The sequence below is a fragment of the Salvelinus sp. IW2-2015 genome, linkage group LG6.2 (genome assembly GCF_002910315.2).
Source record: "Salvelinus sp. IW2-2015 linkage group LG6.2, ASM291031v2, whole genome shotgun sequence".
Classification (NCBI taxonomy): Eukaryota; Metazoa; Chordata; class Actinopteri; order Salmoniformes; family Salmonidae; genus Salvelinus; species Salvelinus sp. IW2-2015.
Window position 1 is genome coordinate 9,361,021 of NC_036846.1, and position 16,916 is coordinate 9,377,936.

General features: G+C 41.7%; 1 protein-coding gene across 3 annotated transcripts; it reads right to left on the minus strand.

Annotated features, from left to right (window-relative positions):
* Positions 1-607: 607 nt before the first annotated feature.
* adad1 (adenosine deaminase domain containing 1 (testis-specific)) lies at positions 608-16,659 on the minus strand. 3 transcript variants are annotated; one of them, XM_023990106.2, is made up of 12 exons: positions 16,577-16,659; positions 6,787-6,960; positions 6,504-6,644; positions 6,236-6,403; positions 6,035-6,109; positions 5,729-5,854; positions 2,952-3,075; positions 2,373-2,531; positions 2,026-2,258; positions 1,477-1,717; positions 1,188-1,320; positions 608-968 (listed from the first exon to the last, which is right to left on the minus strand). In XM_023990106.2, the coding sequence occupies exons 2-12, from the start codon at positions 6,950-6,952 to the stop codon at positions 855-857; spliced, it is 1,680 nt and encodes a 559-aa protein (XP_023845874.1). In that variant the 5' UTR covers positions 6,953-6,960; positions 16,577-16,659; the 3' UTR covers positions 608-854. The 3 variants fall into 3 exon arrangements, with proteins under 3 accessions (XP_023845874.1, XP_023845873.1, XP_070300332.1); XM_023990105.2 differs by having other exon boundaries at positions 2,373-2,543; XM_070444231.1 differs by lacking the exon at positions 16,577-16,659 and adding an exon at positions 8,860-8,933 and having other exon boundaries at positions 2,373-2,543.
* Positions 16,660-16,916: the final 257 nt, after the last annotated feature.

The following is a 16,916-nucleotide window of genomic DNA, read 5'->3' on the forward strand; positions in this document are numbered from 1 at the left end:
CACAGGAAACCATAGCATTTCCTGTGTGTGTTTATAGTAAAGACCGTGCTCGTTCTTAGATGGTGGGATCAGCTTGTGAAACCACTGGCGGTATCAACGCAAGGCAAAATTACAACTACGGACTTCTGACACACAACATGACTTCATACAAACGGATAATACATTGGTATGCAATTGACTTGTTCTCATGTGCAATGTCAAGGTGCATGCAAACAACTCCTGATGAGAGCACGTTGGATGATTGATATAAATGCATTGCAGATCCTTAGTCTGAATTCAACCTGTTTTGAATTGCTCTGGTTGCGTGCATAATGAAGATCATTGCATGAATTCCCATCAGCCCCAAGAGTTGACTGAACTAGTTCATACAATATCTTGGCTGTATTACAGAGAAAGTCTTACCTTTAACTTTTAATGGCATAGTTCTTTGTCAAAAAGCACACAATCAATGAAATCTATTGATATTATTGCCAACCCTTTATCTTTTGAGAGGTTTTTATTTATTTTCAATTTCTTATCTCAAAGCATAATGCACAACAACGTGACCACAGAACTAAATAGAACATAAAAAAATCTGTGAGAAAAACATTTTCAGAAACGTGGTTTTTGCGCCTTCTAACAAATTGTGACACACCTCAAAAAAACAGCACAAATTAAACAAATAAAAACCTCAACCTCTTAACTTTGCAGGCTGTGGAAGATTAACTTGCAGTTTAAGGGCATCATGTCAACCTATTATTTTATGCTCCCATTTGTCCTGCTGAGGTATGCTTTTTGATGTCCTTTTTTGTTCAAGTGTAGGTGGAGAAGTTTCACAAATGTCTTTTTTAGTGCAGAGTCAAGCTGGGGTCCTCTCACATGCTGAAGTGATCGCTCACTGGAGGCTTGGCCACCCAGGAGCCGTAGCCCTGCTGCGCTAAGTAGGACCTCAGCACACTCTTGGCCTCCTGGTAGGGCTTGGCCATCATCTAGAAAACCCATTAATGGGACATGGATTATTAATGCTAGACAATGGGACAGGATGCTTCACACTGAGGTTTGTGAAAGGTAACATCTAAGAGGGTTTGTAATTGAACCTGTCCCACACCCACTCATGGTCTCCTAGTGGAGCTAGTGGGCAGGGCATGAATTCAAATTGAATGGAGCCCAACCGTGGTGGGGGTAGACGAGAGGAGCGTTTTTATTACCTTGGCCTCTCTGTAGGAGACTGTAGCTAGCAGGTCCCGTCTTGAAGCCTCCTGGGCCACCAGGTTGAAGCGACTCAGCATGGCTGCTTTACACAGGCGACTGGCCAGGGCAGGGCCGCTCTTAAACGGAGACCTGACACAAAAATCAACATGGCCGTTGTGAAGAATCAGCTAACAGATCACCTGTAGATTCCCTGGGTTTTCAAGCCAGAATAGGGCCTATTTCATATCATGAAGTGCATATTATTTCAGAACATTTGGGGAAAGTCTGAGTATGAAATAGTCTTACGCCTCCACCGTCTTGCCCTCCAGGCCGTCCACCACCTCCAGGGAGACGTCCCCCTGGCTCCAGTTGATGCCGTGGCTCCACTGGGCGTTGGTGTTTACGCCACCCTCAGGGCACGCCGTGGGCACCAGGCTGATGTGGGGCCGGTACACGCAGTAGTACATGGGTAGGCGGGGGGTGATGCCGTCCACACGCTGGTTCACCGCAATCTCCATGCCCCGCACGTCACAGCAGCTCACGTCACCTGCATTTGAGGATGAGGACGATGGCAGAAGCACTCGCCTTCGTTTTACACCATTTGAAAGAAATCTATTCTTTGAAATCAGCCCAGAGGGAAAGACTAGGAGAGAATGACCGTTTTTGTTCCAATCCAGCACTACATGACCTGATACAACTTATGTGCTCGATGACCTGATCAGTTGATGCGTTAAATCAGGTGTGTTAGTGCAGGGATAGAACACAAACGTGCTGTCCACTGGGCTACATACGACTGGAGTTGAGAAACACTGCTTTTCAGACTATTGAGGTGTAACCTATGATTGAGGGACTTGCCTACGAGGATGCTGCTGACGTAGATGGGCTCAGTGAAGTGACTGAGCAAGGCTCCCTGGAAACCCAGCACCTGCCACTGGGTGATCTTGTCACTGGCCGACATGCTAACCACCCTGGAGGCGGCCTGGTCGAAGGTGGGGGAGAAGACTGAGAACACCTTGCCCTCCACCGTCACGTGCAGGCTGATCTGGTTGTTCACCTCCCAGGCTGAGATGGAGAGGGGGTTCAGGCGCCTGACGGGAAAAAAAGATCAAGGCTGAAGGGACAGACAGGCTGTAAAATATCAACTTGGCTATAAGATGAGTACTGGTGGGGCATAAGGAGTTTTAGAGGTGCCAGTCACTAACAGATTGGAGGGGATCTGGGCGGCTCCTTTGGGCATCTGGTTCATATACAGGTGGAGCGTGATGTTGCTCTTCAGACTGAGCAGCTTGGTGTTCTTGTCCTGCTGGAACATGGACTTCTCCTCAAGGCTGCGATTCTTACTAAAGAACAGCAACAGGTGCCTGTACAGATAACTGCAAATAAAACATGATTATACAGGTATAACTACTACAATTTAATGCATATTTGGTACCGTGAAAGTTGTTGCTCTAAAGTTTATAGGGAGAACATTGTAGGAGGCAGTGAATGAATGAACTGTTATAGAATATCGCTGGGTTGTAGTGAGAGGGGTTGGAAAAAATATAACTAGTTTTGTCAGGTTCATTTGTAATTGCCCTTGACTGACTTACGATGTTGTAAGTTACATGATCTAAGCAGTGTTCTCAGAGGGTGGAAAAGTTCCAGGAAATACAACAGGAACCATAATAAGAACAATTTAAACTTTCTCAGAACCATCTTTGCTTCCTGGATATAAAGAAAAAAGGGTGTTATGAAGGGATGTTTTTTCACATTCATGAATACACTGATTGAGATAAATGTACCGCATCAGTGATCTCCTTGCTGTTACAACTGCATGGGAGTCGTGAAGAACCCGTCCATTTGGTGTAGCACTCTCCTTAGTGTTGTAATTCCCTGTTCCAATGGCCACCACTTCACATCCACTGGCTAGATGGATGATCATGGACCACACACAGAAAACACATTTACCGGTAACATTCATAATAGCAACTTAAAATGTATCCAATATAATTCAAAAGTGCCTTCGGAAAGTATTCGGACCCCTTGACTTTTCCCATATTTTGTTACGTTAGAGCCTTATTCAAAATTGGACTAAATAAAATAAAAATCAACAGAAAATCTAAACACACAATATCCTACAATGACAAAGCGAAAACAGGTTTTTCTTAAAACTTCTTCAGGATTGGTGGGTCCCCTGCGGGACGGTTGAGCTAACGTAGGCTAATGAGATTAGCATGACGGTGTAAGTAACAACAACATTTCCCAGGACATAGACATGTCTGATATTGGCGGAAAGCTTAAATTCTTGTTCATCTAACTGTACTGTCCAATCTACAGTAGATATTACAGTGAAATAACACCATGCTATTATTTGAGGAGAGTGCAAAGTTCTTGACAGAAAATTGTACAGAAATGTAATGGTTCATTGGATCAGTCTAAAACTTTGCACATACACTGCTGCCACCTAATGGCCAACATCAAAATTGCACCTGGGTTGGAATAATACATTATGGCCTTTCTCTTGTATTTCAAAGATGGTACAAAAAAAGTTGGCTTTTTCTTTGTATTATCTTTTACCAGATCTATTGTGTTATATTCTCCTACATTCCTTTCACATTTCCACAAACCTCAAAGTGTTTCCTTTCAAATGGTACCAAGAATATGCATATCCTTGCTTCAGGCAGTAAGATTTGGGTATTTCATTTTAGGCGAAAATTGGGGGGGGAAATCCATATGAAGTAAAAATATATATATATAATAATAATAATAAATTGTGCATAAGCATTTGGACCCTTATTTACATACGTATTCGAAATTGTGCTCAGTTGAATCCTGTTTCCATTGATCATCCTTGACATGTTATAAATTTCTAAACACCTGTTTTTGCTTTGTCATTATGGGGTATTGTGGGTAGATTAATGGGGGGGGGGACTATTTAATAAATTAAAGAATAAGTAACGTAACAAAATGTAGAAAAGTCAAGGGGTCTGAATACTTTCCGAATACACTGTGTGTGTACAAACTGTGCAAAAGTTTAAGGCAGGTGTGAAAGAAGGCTGTAAAGTAAGAATGCTTTCAAAAATAGACATGTTAATAGTTTATATTTATCACTTAACAAAATGCAAAGTGAGCGAACATAAGAAAAATCTACATCAAATCAATATTTGGTGTGACCACCCTTTGCCTTCAAAAACACATCAATTATTCTAGATACACTTGCACAGAGTTTATGAAGTAACTCGGCAGGTAGGTTGGCCCAAACATCTTGGAGAATTAACCAGTTCTTCTGTGGATTTAGGCAGCCTCAGGTGCTTCTCTCTCTTCATGTAATCCCAGAGAGACTCAATGATGTTGAGATTAGGGCTCTGTGGGGGCCATACCATCACTTCCAGGTCATTGTCATGCTGCAGAATAAATTTGGGGCCAATCAGATGCCTCCCTGATGGTATTGCATGATGCATAAGTATCTGCCTGTGCTTCTCAGCAGGAGGCCATTAATTCTGACCAAATCCCCAACTCCATTTGCAGAAATGCAGTCCCAAACTTGCAAGGAACCTTCACCACGCGTCACTGTTGCCTGCAGACACTCATTTGTGTAGCACTCTCCAGCCCGTCGGCGAACAAACTGCCTTCTGCTACAGCCAAATATTTCAAATGTTGACTCATCAGTCCAGAGCACCTGCTGCCATTTTTCTGCACCCCAGTTCCTGTGTTTTCGTGCATAGTTGAGTCGCTTGCCCTTGTTTCCACGCCGGAGGTATGGCTTTTTGGCCRCAAGTCTTCCATGAAGGCCACTTCTGTCCAGACCTCTCCGGGCAGTAGATGGGTGTACCAGGGTCCCACTGCTGGACATCTTCCGATTGCGAAGGGAAGTAAGCATGATGTGTCGTTCATCTGCTGCAGTAAGTTTCCTTGGCCGACCACTGCATCTACGGTCCTCAACGTTGCCCGTTTCTTTGTGTTCTTCAAAAGAACTTGGACAGCACATCTGGAAACCCCTGTCAGACATGATATTTCTGCCTGGGAGAGACCTTGCTGATGCAGTATAACTACCTTGTGTCTCGTTGCTGTGTTCAGTCTTACCATGGTGTATGATTTTTGACAGCAAACTGACTTGAGCAACCTCACCTTGCTGGCTGAGTTTGGCTGTTCCTCACCCAGTTTTATTCCTCCTACACAGCTGATTCTGTTTCGGTTAATGATTGTGTTTCAACCTACATATTGAATTGATGATCATTAGCACCTGTTTGGTATAATTGTTCAATCATACACCTGACTATATGCCTACAAAATCTGTGACTTTGTGCAAGTGTACCTAGAAGAATTGATGCTGTTTTGAATGCAAAGGGTGGTCACACCAAATATGGATTTAATTTGATTTTCCTTGTTCACTCACTTTGCATTTAGTTGGTTGATAAATATAATCTATTAACATGTCTATTTTTGAAAGCGTTCTTACTTTACAGCATTTTTTCACACCTGCCTAAAACTTTTGCACAGTACTGTATATAACATTTAAATATAGCCAATATATAACCAGACATGGAAAAAGAGTGTCTCCCAGTGCCTCCTTAATTACGTGACTGAGTGATAAATGCTGCCACTGTGCTCTTGCAGGCAGAGAACTCGGGGTAGCTGTCCATCAGCTTACTCAGCAGCTCTCTCACTGCCTGGGGAACCTGCTCGTTGATGGGGTTCTGACGCTCTGCGGTACAGTAGGGGGAAAAAACACCATCACTGCTTAATGTCCAGAAACAACCCCTAACATGTCATTGTTTGCAGATCAAAATCAAATAGTTTTAAGCAACTTTGACAAACAATGTGCTTTCCAACAACTACAAAACATAAATAAAATAACTGAATAATTAAAAAAGAAATGACTTGCCATAAATGGCTCTTCTAGGATGGATCTCTGAGCCTGTAGACTGACTCTCTTTCACTGGCAAGGGAGGAGGGCCATCTGAAACCACACACTATCTTATATTGACAGTCCATTTACAAACCATTCCCTAAAACATTGAATTTTAATTGAAAATCTTTTTCCAATCACAGACATTTCATCAAACTAGTTGGTACAGCTATTCACCCAATGCCTCTGGAAGCAGAGAATCTCCATCCAAGGTGGGCAGCAGGTCCTCAAGGGCCAGCTGAGCTGCACTGGCCCTGGCCTCCTTCTTATTGATACCCATCCCAGTCTTGTACTTCACCCCATCAATCACGACACAGAAGGCAAAGTAGAAGCCTTGGATGTTACCTGGACAGGCATCACATCATATTACTGACCATGTATATACACTGCCATGAATAAGAGCCTATGGATGGAGGATCAATGGAGGACATGGTTTTAGACGTACCTGTGGTTACCGTTTCCTTTAACTCAACCTGGAACTGTAGAACCTGAGAGAGCTGGTACAGAGCTGACACTGCGTGGGTCTCACCCCGCTTGTACCGGTCAATCAACTCTTGGGGAATGCTTTTCGATCTGATGCCACCACCTGTGGCAGAACAACAAGACAACCAAACATCAGTTTCTGGTGCTAGTGCCAAAGTGGGATGGGTGACCATTTTCACCTTCATAAACCGTAAGCACAGAAACCAACAGGACCCATCCCTTTCACAACATTTACTTAAGCTTACAATTGGTGTTGCATGCCGGGTCAAAGAGGTTGTTGTTAACTTCTGAGACAGCCGGAGACACATATGCCACTGCCAATCCAGGTGGGGCACAAATATTTTTCTTGAGGATTTGGGCAAAGCTGGCACCCCTAGAACCACGAAATGATCCACCTCGAGTCCAAGCCATCTTGGAAACTGTAGAGAAAGAGTAACATGTCATTCATAGATAGCAGCCATATGTTATTTTCCCTAAGGTAGTCATAGGTTTTCGCACTGGACTGCAAACAGGCCTCGCCCAACTTCCAGTAGCCTGGATGCCAGTCTCTGCTCTTTTGCTCGTTATTTAATTGTGATTGCAACTGACACTAGAGGGCAGTATCTACACATTTTTGAAGTTGTTGGTAAGAGAGAATAGCTACCTAGTTGGAATGCATTACTTGACTGCCACCAGGGTGATAAGCACAATATATTTTGCAAACTGCAGCACCCCAAATTATTCGTTCTCAAGTTTGTTTGTTGAGCAGACTGTTGGTTTTAGGTCTACAAAGCTGTCTCCATTAGAGGTCGACCGTTTATGATACCGATTATTGGGAGGACCCAAAAAAGCTGGTACCGATTAAATCGGCCGATATATATATAAATTTGTAATAATGACAATTAAGGCAATACTGAATTAACAATGAACACTTTTATTTTAACTTAATATAATACATTAATAAAATCAACTTAGTCTCAAATAAATAAAGAAACGTTCAATTTGGTTTAAATAATGCAAAAACAAAGTGTTGGAGAAGAAAGCAAAAGTGCAATATGTGCCATATAAAAAAGCTAACGTTTAAGTTCCTTGCTCAGAACATATGAAAGCTGGTGGTTCCTTTTAACATGAGTCTTCAATATTCCCAGGTAAGAAGTTTTAGGTTGTAGTTATTATAGGACTATTTCTCTCTATAACATTTGTATTTCATATACCTTTGACTATTGGATGTTCTAATAGGTACTTTAGTATTGCCAGGCTAATCTCGGGAGTTGATAGGCTTGAAGTCATAAACAGCGCAATGCTTGAAGCACAGCGAAGAACTGCTGGCAAATGCAGGACAGTGCTGTTTGAATGAATGCTTACGAGCCTGCTGCTGCCTACCACCGCTCAGTCAGACTGCTCTATCAAATCATAGACTTAATTATAATAAAACACACAGAAATACGAGACTTAGGTCATTAATATGGTCAAATCCGGAAACTATAATTTAGAAAACAAAACGTTTATTCTTTCAGTGAAATACAGAACCGTTCCATATTTTATCTAACGGGTGGCATCCATAAGTCTAAATATTGCTGTTACATTGCACAACCTTCAATGTTATGTCATAATTACGTAAAATTCTGGCAAATTAGTTCGCAACGAGCCAGGCGGCCCAAACTGTTGCATATACCCTGACTCTGCGTGCAATAAACGCAAGAGAAGTGACACAATTTCCCTAGTTTAATATTGCTTGCTAACATGAATATCTTTTAACTAAATATGCAGGTTTAAAAAAATATACTTCTGTGTATTGATTTTAAGAAAGGCATTGAGGTGTATGGTAAGGTACATTTGTGCAACGATTGCGCAAAATGCGCTTTTGTTAAATCATCCCCCGTTTGGCGAAGTTGGCTGTCTTTGTTAGGAAGAAATGGTCTTCACACAGTTCGCAATGAGCCAGGCGGCTCAAACTGCTGCATATACCCGGACTCTGTTGCACGGAACGCAAGAGAAGTGACACAATTTCCCTAGTTAAAAGACATTCATGTTAGCAGGCAATATTAACTAAATATGCAGGTTTAAAAATATATACTTGTGTATTGATTTTAAGAAAGGCGTTGATGTTTAAGTACACATTGGTGCAACGACAGTGCTTTTTTCACGAACGGCTTGTTAAATCACCCGTTTGGCGAAGTAGGCTGTGATTCAATGATAAATTAACAGGCACCGCATCGATTATATGCAACGCAGGACAAGCTAGATAAACTAGTAATATCATCAACCATGTGTAGTTAACTAGTGATTATGTTAAGATTGTTTTTATAAGATACGTTTAATGCTAGCTAGCACCTTACCTTGGCTCCTTGCTGCACTCGCATAACAGGTAGTCAGCCTGTCTCCTCGTGGAGTGCAATGTAATCGGCCATGATCGGTGTCCAACAATGCCGATTACCGATTGTTATGAAAACTTGAAATCGGCCCTAATTAATCGGCCATTTCGATTAATCGGTCGACCTCTAGTCTCCATCACACCATTCAATAATGATTTCATTGTGCAAACATCTCTTTTTCCTTCTCCATGCTGTTATTGCTGCCTGATCTATTACACACCGGTAGTGTCCATCGCCCCCAGCCTGTCTGGCACTGTTTCCCTGCAGTTCTGTTAATAACGGTGAGGGCAGATGTTCAGCAGGTGCGAGCGAAGGACAGTGTGTGCCAGCTAGTAAGGAGGCCTCCAGTATACAGCAGGCGGGAGCCACACCGTGTGCTAGCTATCTAACTAGCACACAGCGTTGTCCCCCCCGTCTACTGTGCGCCTGAGTAGTTAGTGGTAGGCGGGGGCAACACCAGTAGACAGTGTCCTTTGCTGCTGCCCTGTCGGGCATGGTTTTCTCCGGTACACAGCAGGCGTGGGCGACACGGTGTGCTAGCTAGTTAACTAGCAAGCTATCGCACAGTGTAGCTAGCTAGCTAGTTAGCACACGGTGTCGCTCCAGCCTCCCGCCTGCTGTACTAGTGGGAGGCGACCGGTAGAACCCGCAGTTCTGTTAATGATGGTGAGGCAGTCGGGAGTGAAACAACTCAAAATAGTTTTATTTCCCTTTTGACTCAAAGGGGAAATGGGATGCTTGAGAGGGGGGGTGTTCATGAAGGAACCAATGACGTACTATAATACCTTTCAGAGTTTTGGCAGTTTCATCTCACCAACAAAACAACAACAAAAAAGTACACCATACGGCAAGTGAGGAGTGATGGGTCGTTCGCGAAGGAGTCGCATATCAGAAGAGACAAATCTATAAAAAAAAATTAGATTGAAATTAATAGAATTAACTAATTCAAAGAACGAAAAAATAAATAAAATAATAGGCCTACATGCTCAAGCGCACACACATTCATTCTGACTGTCTGCTCAGACTAACAGCCTCACCTATTGTTCCTGTCAATCAGACACGCAGTGTCAACCAATGAACCAAATATGCGTGAGGGAGGGCCGAGCCAACTCACTCACAGTCACACACTTAGCAGCTGAAAAGAGAGGAAGGACAGCTGTGAAAACAACAGATGGAAAATGAGTTGGAAGCACAGTAGCATTTGGATGCATTTTAATAATGTAGTCAATGTTAGAGCAGTGTAGAATTTGCCAAAACAAAAACTCATTCTACGCCTGTTCTACGCACAACCTACACCGGCATATGCGAACTGTGCACCCAACTGTGAAGCTAGCTGTAGCGGAGCTTCGAGAAACTAGCGGGCCTGCTAGTGAGATGTATCCACTCAGTCAAGTAGGCCTACTCCGCGACCCACAGCAACGCAGTCTTCTATGGACCAGTTTATGCCAAAGTCTGTCTGTAGCAAAACAAGGCCAAATTGATATTGAATTGGCTAAAATGATTGCCACCGATTTCCAGCCATTTTCGATCGTGAAGGATAGAGGTTTTAGAAATTATAGCAATAGACTAAATCCAATGTACACAATTCCAAGCAGGAAAATCTTTTCAAAATCACTTATTCCACAACTGTACGAGGCACACATGCTTCAGTGCGGGAAAGAGTCCAAAAAGCTACTGCAGTTTGCCTTACCACAGACTGTTGGACATCAAGGGTAACCACTACTTACATGTTGGTTACATGTCACTTCATTGAAGATTTTTCGATGTCTAGCTGGACAAAGTGAAAGCAGCTGTGAAAGCAGCTGTGGAATACTTCCACAGGAGCACAGTAGGTGCTGAAAAACTAAAGTCTACACAACGCCAGATGGGCCTAAACAAGACTGCAATACAAGATAGAATTGAACATTTTATATGTTGAAGCGGTTTCTTGAGTCAAAGGATGCCATCATCTCTACCCTAGCAATTGTCAATGCACCAGTTGATGCTCTGACCCAAGAGGAATGGGAGGTGGTGGAGGAGGTGTGCAGAGTCCTGGAACCCTTTGAGCAGGTCACTGTGGAGATCAGTGGAGAGGTACGGTAAGCAGTTATTACTACATCATTATTTAATCCTGTATTATATATGTACCGGTAAATGAGGAGTAGATGAAAATGTAGTATCAGTAGACAAAACATGAACCTGAACTAATAAGTTACTGTTCTCTCTTTTCAGCTATGTGACAGCCTCAAAAATGATACTCCTGTGTAAGGGTCTGCAGCGAATCACAGCCAACCGCCAGAGAGAAGCAAAGTAACCACAGGACATGTGACAGAGTTGATGGACACCCTATGTTCATCAATGTACAGAAAGTTCCACAGAATGAAATATAATCATGTGCTATCAGAAACCGCTGCACTTGACCCCAGGTTTAAGAATTTTGCCTTCAGTGATGCCAGAGCGATTGATGAGGCTCTTCAAAGAATAACCTCAGCAGCAGGGAGGGACAGCCCCAGCAGTCAGCTGGCTCAGGCACCAGGGCAACAGGAAGAAGAGGGATCAGATGGAGTAGAAGCACCAGCAGTAGTGCCACAAACGTCTGCTGTTTGACAAGAGAGCAACCGGGGATGCAGCACGAAGGAATCCCTCAGCAGATGCCATAATGGAGGTCCGATCCTAATAGGAGTGGAGCCCCTCCTCCAAAGATCAGCAGATCCTCTGAGCTGGTGGAAGAACAAGGCCTCCGTCTACCCACGACTTACTAATGTCAGGACAGGGAGACTCTGCATAGTGGCCACATCCGTTCCCTCTGAGAGGGTCTTCTCGAAAACAGGACAAATAATTACTGAGAGAAGAAACCACATCAGCCCCTCGAAAGTGAGGCAGCTTGCATTTCTGAATGCAAATCTCTCATAAAAGCAAAACATGGTCAGCATTGCTGTGTGCTGCTGGTTATAACATGGCAATAAAGAAAAGAGAGAAGAGGGACCAGTTTAATGTTAAGTGGGATACTGCAGTTTTACACATTGTTATTTATTTTTCTTTGATATGGTGCAATATTCTATTATGCTGTTCAGATTGTATTCATTTTGAATGGTTAGATGTATATGCACTTTGTTGATATACATAAAAAAAGTTATACTTTAAATGCAAATGTTTAATAGCATTCTTTTTCATAACAAACCAATACATTTTTAAATACATTGTGGTTAAGGTAGAGTATGATTTCATTTAATAATTTAATTAGAATTGTTTTAACACCAATCATAGTCAAACTATCGCAAACTGTTTGACTTGAAAAAATACAAAACATATTTTTTTTAAAGAGCCGTTTGGGAGCCAAAGGAGCCGGCTCACTGAAAAGAGCCGGAATGCCCATCACTAAAGCATAACACAGTATAAAAAAAAACTGAAGTCAGGGAAACCGGAAAGAGGTATCCTGCACATTTTCAAGTTAAAAGTCTCCATTCTCTATTACTCCTCAGTTGAGTTTACTTCACATTTAGGTAGCTAATGCAATGGATTTGTTTGCCAGCGCAAGTCTAGACAGCATTAGCTGTATGCCTAAAACAGTGAAGTTTCAGTCCGCTAGGTGTATCTCTACAGCATGGACATATCTCTGGGTGACGTAGACATCCCCATGCATCCACCTTATCAAAATATGACTCATTCAATATTGCACCATCCCATTCTCTGGGCTCCATCTGCAATCAAAACCAGTAGTATCTACCAGGAATAATGAATCATAACCAGTAGTATCTACCAGGAGTAATGAAACATAGAATAATAATTGATGAATATATGAATTACGTATGACCACTGGAGTCTTCGCCACTCAAAATATATTTTTTTATCGACTATTTTGATATATATTTCATCACTCAAAATCTTGCCAAAGCATATTGTGTAAGAGGGGTTAATATGAATTWAAAAAWWWTTTACATTAATTATATGAAATCAGTCATGAACATATGGACATTGAAATGAACAAGGGAGAGGTTAAACGTAGGCTAAGTCTGGCATAAGCTTATTCCCACACTTTACAATAACTCTGTTGCTGTAGTCTCCATATAGGTTATTCCCTCCATCGCTGCCCAGCTTAAGAGCTTGTGATCTCCATGCAGCACCACGCGCCTTCGGAAAAGCACCCCTCAGCCACAGAAGATGTCCTTCTGGAGGCATGCAGCCATAGTCATTATACCCTAATGTAGGCCTATTTACCTACTAGCCAAATAAAGTGCAGAGCATGCATGATACGTGCAACTCATCATTCCAACATATTTGAACATTTAATTCATCCTTCATTCAGTTCAGTCAGTATGTCATCTATTCAGTCAGTATATCATCTATTCAGTCGTTTGTCTGAGTTGCAAAATAAACTAAATCAAAGAGAATAAAACAGTCTTATCCATTTGTTTATTATAATCCATGTGTGTATTCAAAATGCTCAATTCTACAAAGTTCTTTAGCCTATCACTTTAATAATTAAATGTTTAATTAGGTCTATCCAAAAAAAAAAAAATAGGCCTTCAACTTGTAGGCATTGTAATTTAGGGTACTGGTAACTCACTGAATAATTTTACAACTCTATTTGTGTTGTAAAACTGTTTTCATTATAGGGCTCCCTTTAAATGAGAACCTAGCTCACAGGCCTCTAAATATAGCCTCTAAATAAATGTTAAACAAAAATAGTTGAAGAACGTGCAGTGGCTGATACGGAAAACAGATCTAGCAATAAAAATAGGCTATAGATAGCCTTGTCCATTTCTGACCCCTTGGCTATTTTGCTCAGGACAGGTTATAGCCAAGACTTAATCAATATTTTGTTTTGTCTAATTTATTGATATGGATTTAGCCTCTGCGTGATGCGGTTGTGCAACGCAAATGGCTATAACAAGCCTACATACAGAGTGGAATTCACTAATACAACAGTCAAAATGCCTAATATAAGGCCTACCATCCGTACTCCCAAATACTGGAAAAAGTGTGATTCATTAGGTTACATGATCACCACAGTAGCCCCACGCAGCTATAACAATTAATTATGCAATTACATGGCCATTAAACACAACAGCATGGTGTCACGTTCCTGACCTTATTTTCCTTTGTTTAGTTGGTCAGGACGTGAGCTGGGTGGGCAGTCTATGTTATGTGTTTCTATGTTTAGGTTCATTGGTAATTAGCCTTATATGGTTCTCAATCAGGGACAGGTGTTTGACGTTTCCTCTGATTGAGAACCATATAAAGGTAAGCTGTTCACACCGTTTGTTTGTGGGTGATTGTCTTCCGTGTCAGTGTTGTTACCACACGGGACTGTTTCGTCTGTTCTTTGTGTTCTATAAGTTTTCATGTTCAGGTCTGTCTACGTCGTTTTGTTGTTATTCAAGTGTGCTTCGTGTTCGTCTTGTTTAATAAATCAACATGTATTCATCACCAGCTGCATTTTGGTCCGATCCTTGCTCCTCCTCAGACGAGGAGGAGAACATTCGTTACACATGGCATATTTTGAGCAGAATTGGCCTATCTTAAATCATATTTACTTTATCACTCTCACATAAGTAATTTAGTGATGGCCTAAGTAATTTACTGATGGCCCAAGCTTATACTATGCCACCTACCGGTGTAACATCGTTATTGAATGCAGTTCTAAAACAAGCTATTTTGGAAATGAAAAGCCGGAAGCTGCAAAGCAACTAACATCTGGGCTAGAGTTGATTGACAAGCTAACTTCGATTAGCTACATTCCTTCATGTCCTTTGCAGATGCCACATTACTGAGAAAAGTTTGCATTTATAAAACAACATCTGTAACCAAGTTAAGGGAGACAAGGTAAGAATTAAATGTGTAAATACTCATTAATAGACGTAAACAATAGTATGTTTACAGATCTAAATTAACATTTACATTTCACACATGGCTTTTCTTTTGACCCCTAACAATTTATGTATGGATTTCTTACATGCTGACCAGACCGGACACGTCTCGTAAGCAGGCGTCGCAAAATAAATTTAGAAATCCATGTTACTCAATTATTGCACCCACACTGCTTGCGCGCGCCAACGAGCGTCTGCGACGCCAAGGGCTAAAATAGAAGTCATTCCTATTTCTGACACAGATCGCGCTGAAAGTCCTGCCTCTCCCATCTCCTCATTGGGTTATAGAAGCAGGTACCCACGTGCCATCTCCTCATTGGTTATTCCCACGTGGGTGATTGAAAGACGAACTTTGTTGCCGGTTGTCGTGGTAATAATATGAAAGTTTAGATGCCAATCACCATATAAATTCAAAGATGAAAAAGCCTGGAAGGAGGAGAGATGACTAGAAACGATTCGGTTGGCCTACGTTTAACCTCTCCCTTGTTCATTTCAATGTCCATATGTTCATGACTGATTTCATATAAATCATGTAAAACTGTTTTAAATTCATTTTAACCCCTCCGTGCATAAATTTATTTTGCCCCCCCACACCAAACGCGATCACGACACGCAGGTTAAAATATCAAAACAAACTCTGAACCAATGACATTAATTTGGGGACAGGTCGAAAAGCATTAAACATGTATGGTAATTTAGCTAGTTAGCTTGCGCTTGCTAGCTAACGTTAATTTGTCCTATTTAGCTAGCTTGCTGTTGCTAGCTAATTTGTCCTGGGATATAAACATTGAGTTGTTATTTTACCTGAAATGCACAAGGATCTCTACTCCGACAATTAATCCACACATAAAACGGACAACCGAATCGTTTCTAGTCATCTCTCCTCCTTCCAGACTTTTTCATCGTTTAAATTATATGGTGATCGCATCTAAACTTTCATTGTATTACCACGACTACCGGCAAAACAGTTCGTCTTTCTATCACCCACGTGGGTATAACCAATGAGGAGATGGCACGTGGGTACCTGCTTCTATAACCCAATGAGGAGATGGCACGTGGATACCTGCTTCTATAAACCAATGAGGAGATGGGAGAGGCAGGACTTGCAGCGCGATCTGCTCAGAAATAGGAAAGACATCTATTTTAACCCTTGGTGTCGCAGACGCTCTTTGGCGCGCACAAGCAGTGTGGGTGCAATAATTGAATAACATGGATTTCTAAATTTATTTTGCAACGCTCGCGCACGCGACGTGTCCGGTCTGGTCAGCATGTTACGATATGTACGTTCAACCTTAACCTTTTGGCAGGCATCTCGCTCCATAAGTGATTGCGGCCAGCAGGTCAAACGAAGGACAAAATTAACAAGTTACTCAGAAAAAACAAATCGTGATGACTATAGGCTGCAGTAGGGTCTCTCGTGTAATGGCTAGACCTTCCTCTATATGACTAAGCAAAAATAGTCGCGAACTACACATCACTAGAATTTACGCGTGACGGATCTCAGCCGTCATTAGGTAAACGCGGCGTATGTTGTAGCTAGTCATGTAGTTAACGTTAGTTAAATGATTGCGTCTCTGCGTTTACAAACGGTATCTACCTAACTAGCACGTCGTCAAAATAAAATTTGCTGATAGCTAAAATGTGTGTTAACTATGTAGCGAGTTAGCTAACATCTTGTAGAACTGTCTGAAGCTAGTTATTGTACGTGGGGATATAGCTACTGTAGCTAAATAGTTACTTAGCTAGGTACCTATTGACAAACATTTCCAAAATAGTCATTTTATACTAGCTGATAACCAGCTAGTTAATTCAAAAACAGCACCTAACGTTACCTGCTGTCTTGAATGTCAGGTGCGGCTAGCGGGTCAGTCACTCAGCAGATTCTGCATGAATGCAGTTCAAATTTAAAAGGATGCAGGCCACTGATAGGTTATTTCTTGTGTGTCGAATCAAAACATTCCGAAACCAAGGTGAATGCAAATTAGGGCACTAAACGTTTTTGCCAGGCGTTACATATTTTTGGGCCATATTCTCAAATATCTCACTTGGGATTTGCGTTAGAATTTAAGTAGTATCAGCATGAGGAAAAACATTATATATATATATATATATATATATATATATTAGTAGCATGGAAAAATGTTTGACCTACGAAACACTGATGCTCATCTC

Bases quoted from the DNA above. Each gene is read 5' to 3' on its own strand.
- adad1 (XM_023990105.2), bottom strand. From the start codon at position 6,952: ATGGCTTGGACTCGAGGTGGATCATTTCGTGGTTCTAGGGGTGCCAGC. The intron at 6,645-6,786 runs GTAAGCTTAAGT...GTTCTGCCACAG, and splicing joins CCCGGCATGCAACACCAATT to GTGGTGGCATCAGATCGAAA. The intron at 6,404-6,503 runs GTACGTCTAAAA...ATGCCTGTCCAG, and splicing joins AAAGGAAACGGTAACCACAG to GTAACATCCAAGGCTTCTAC.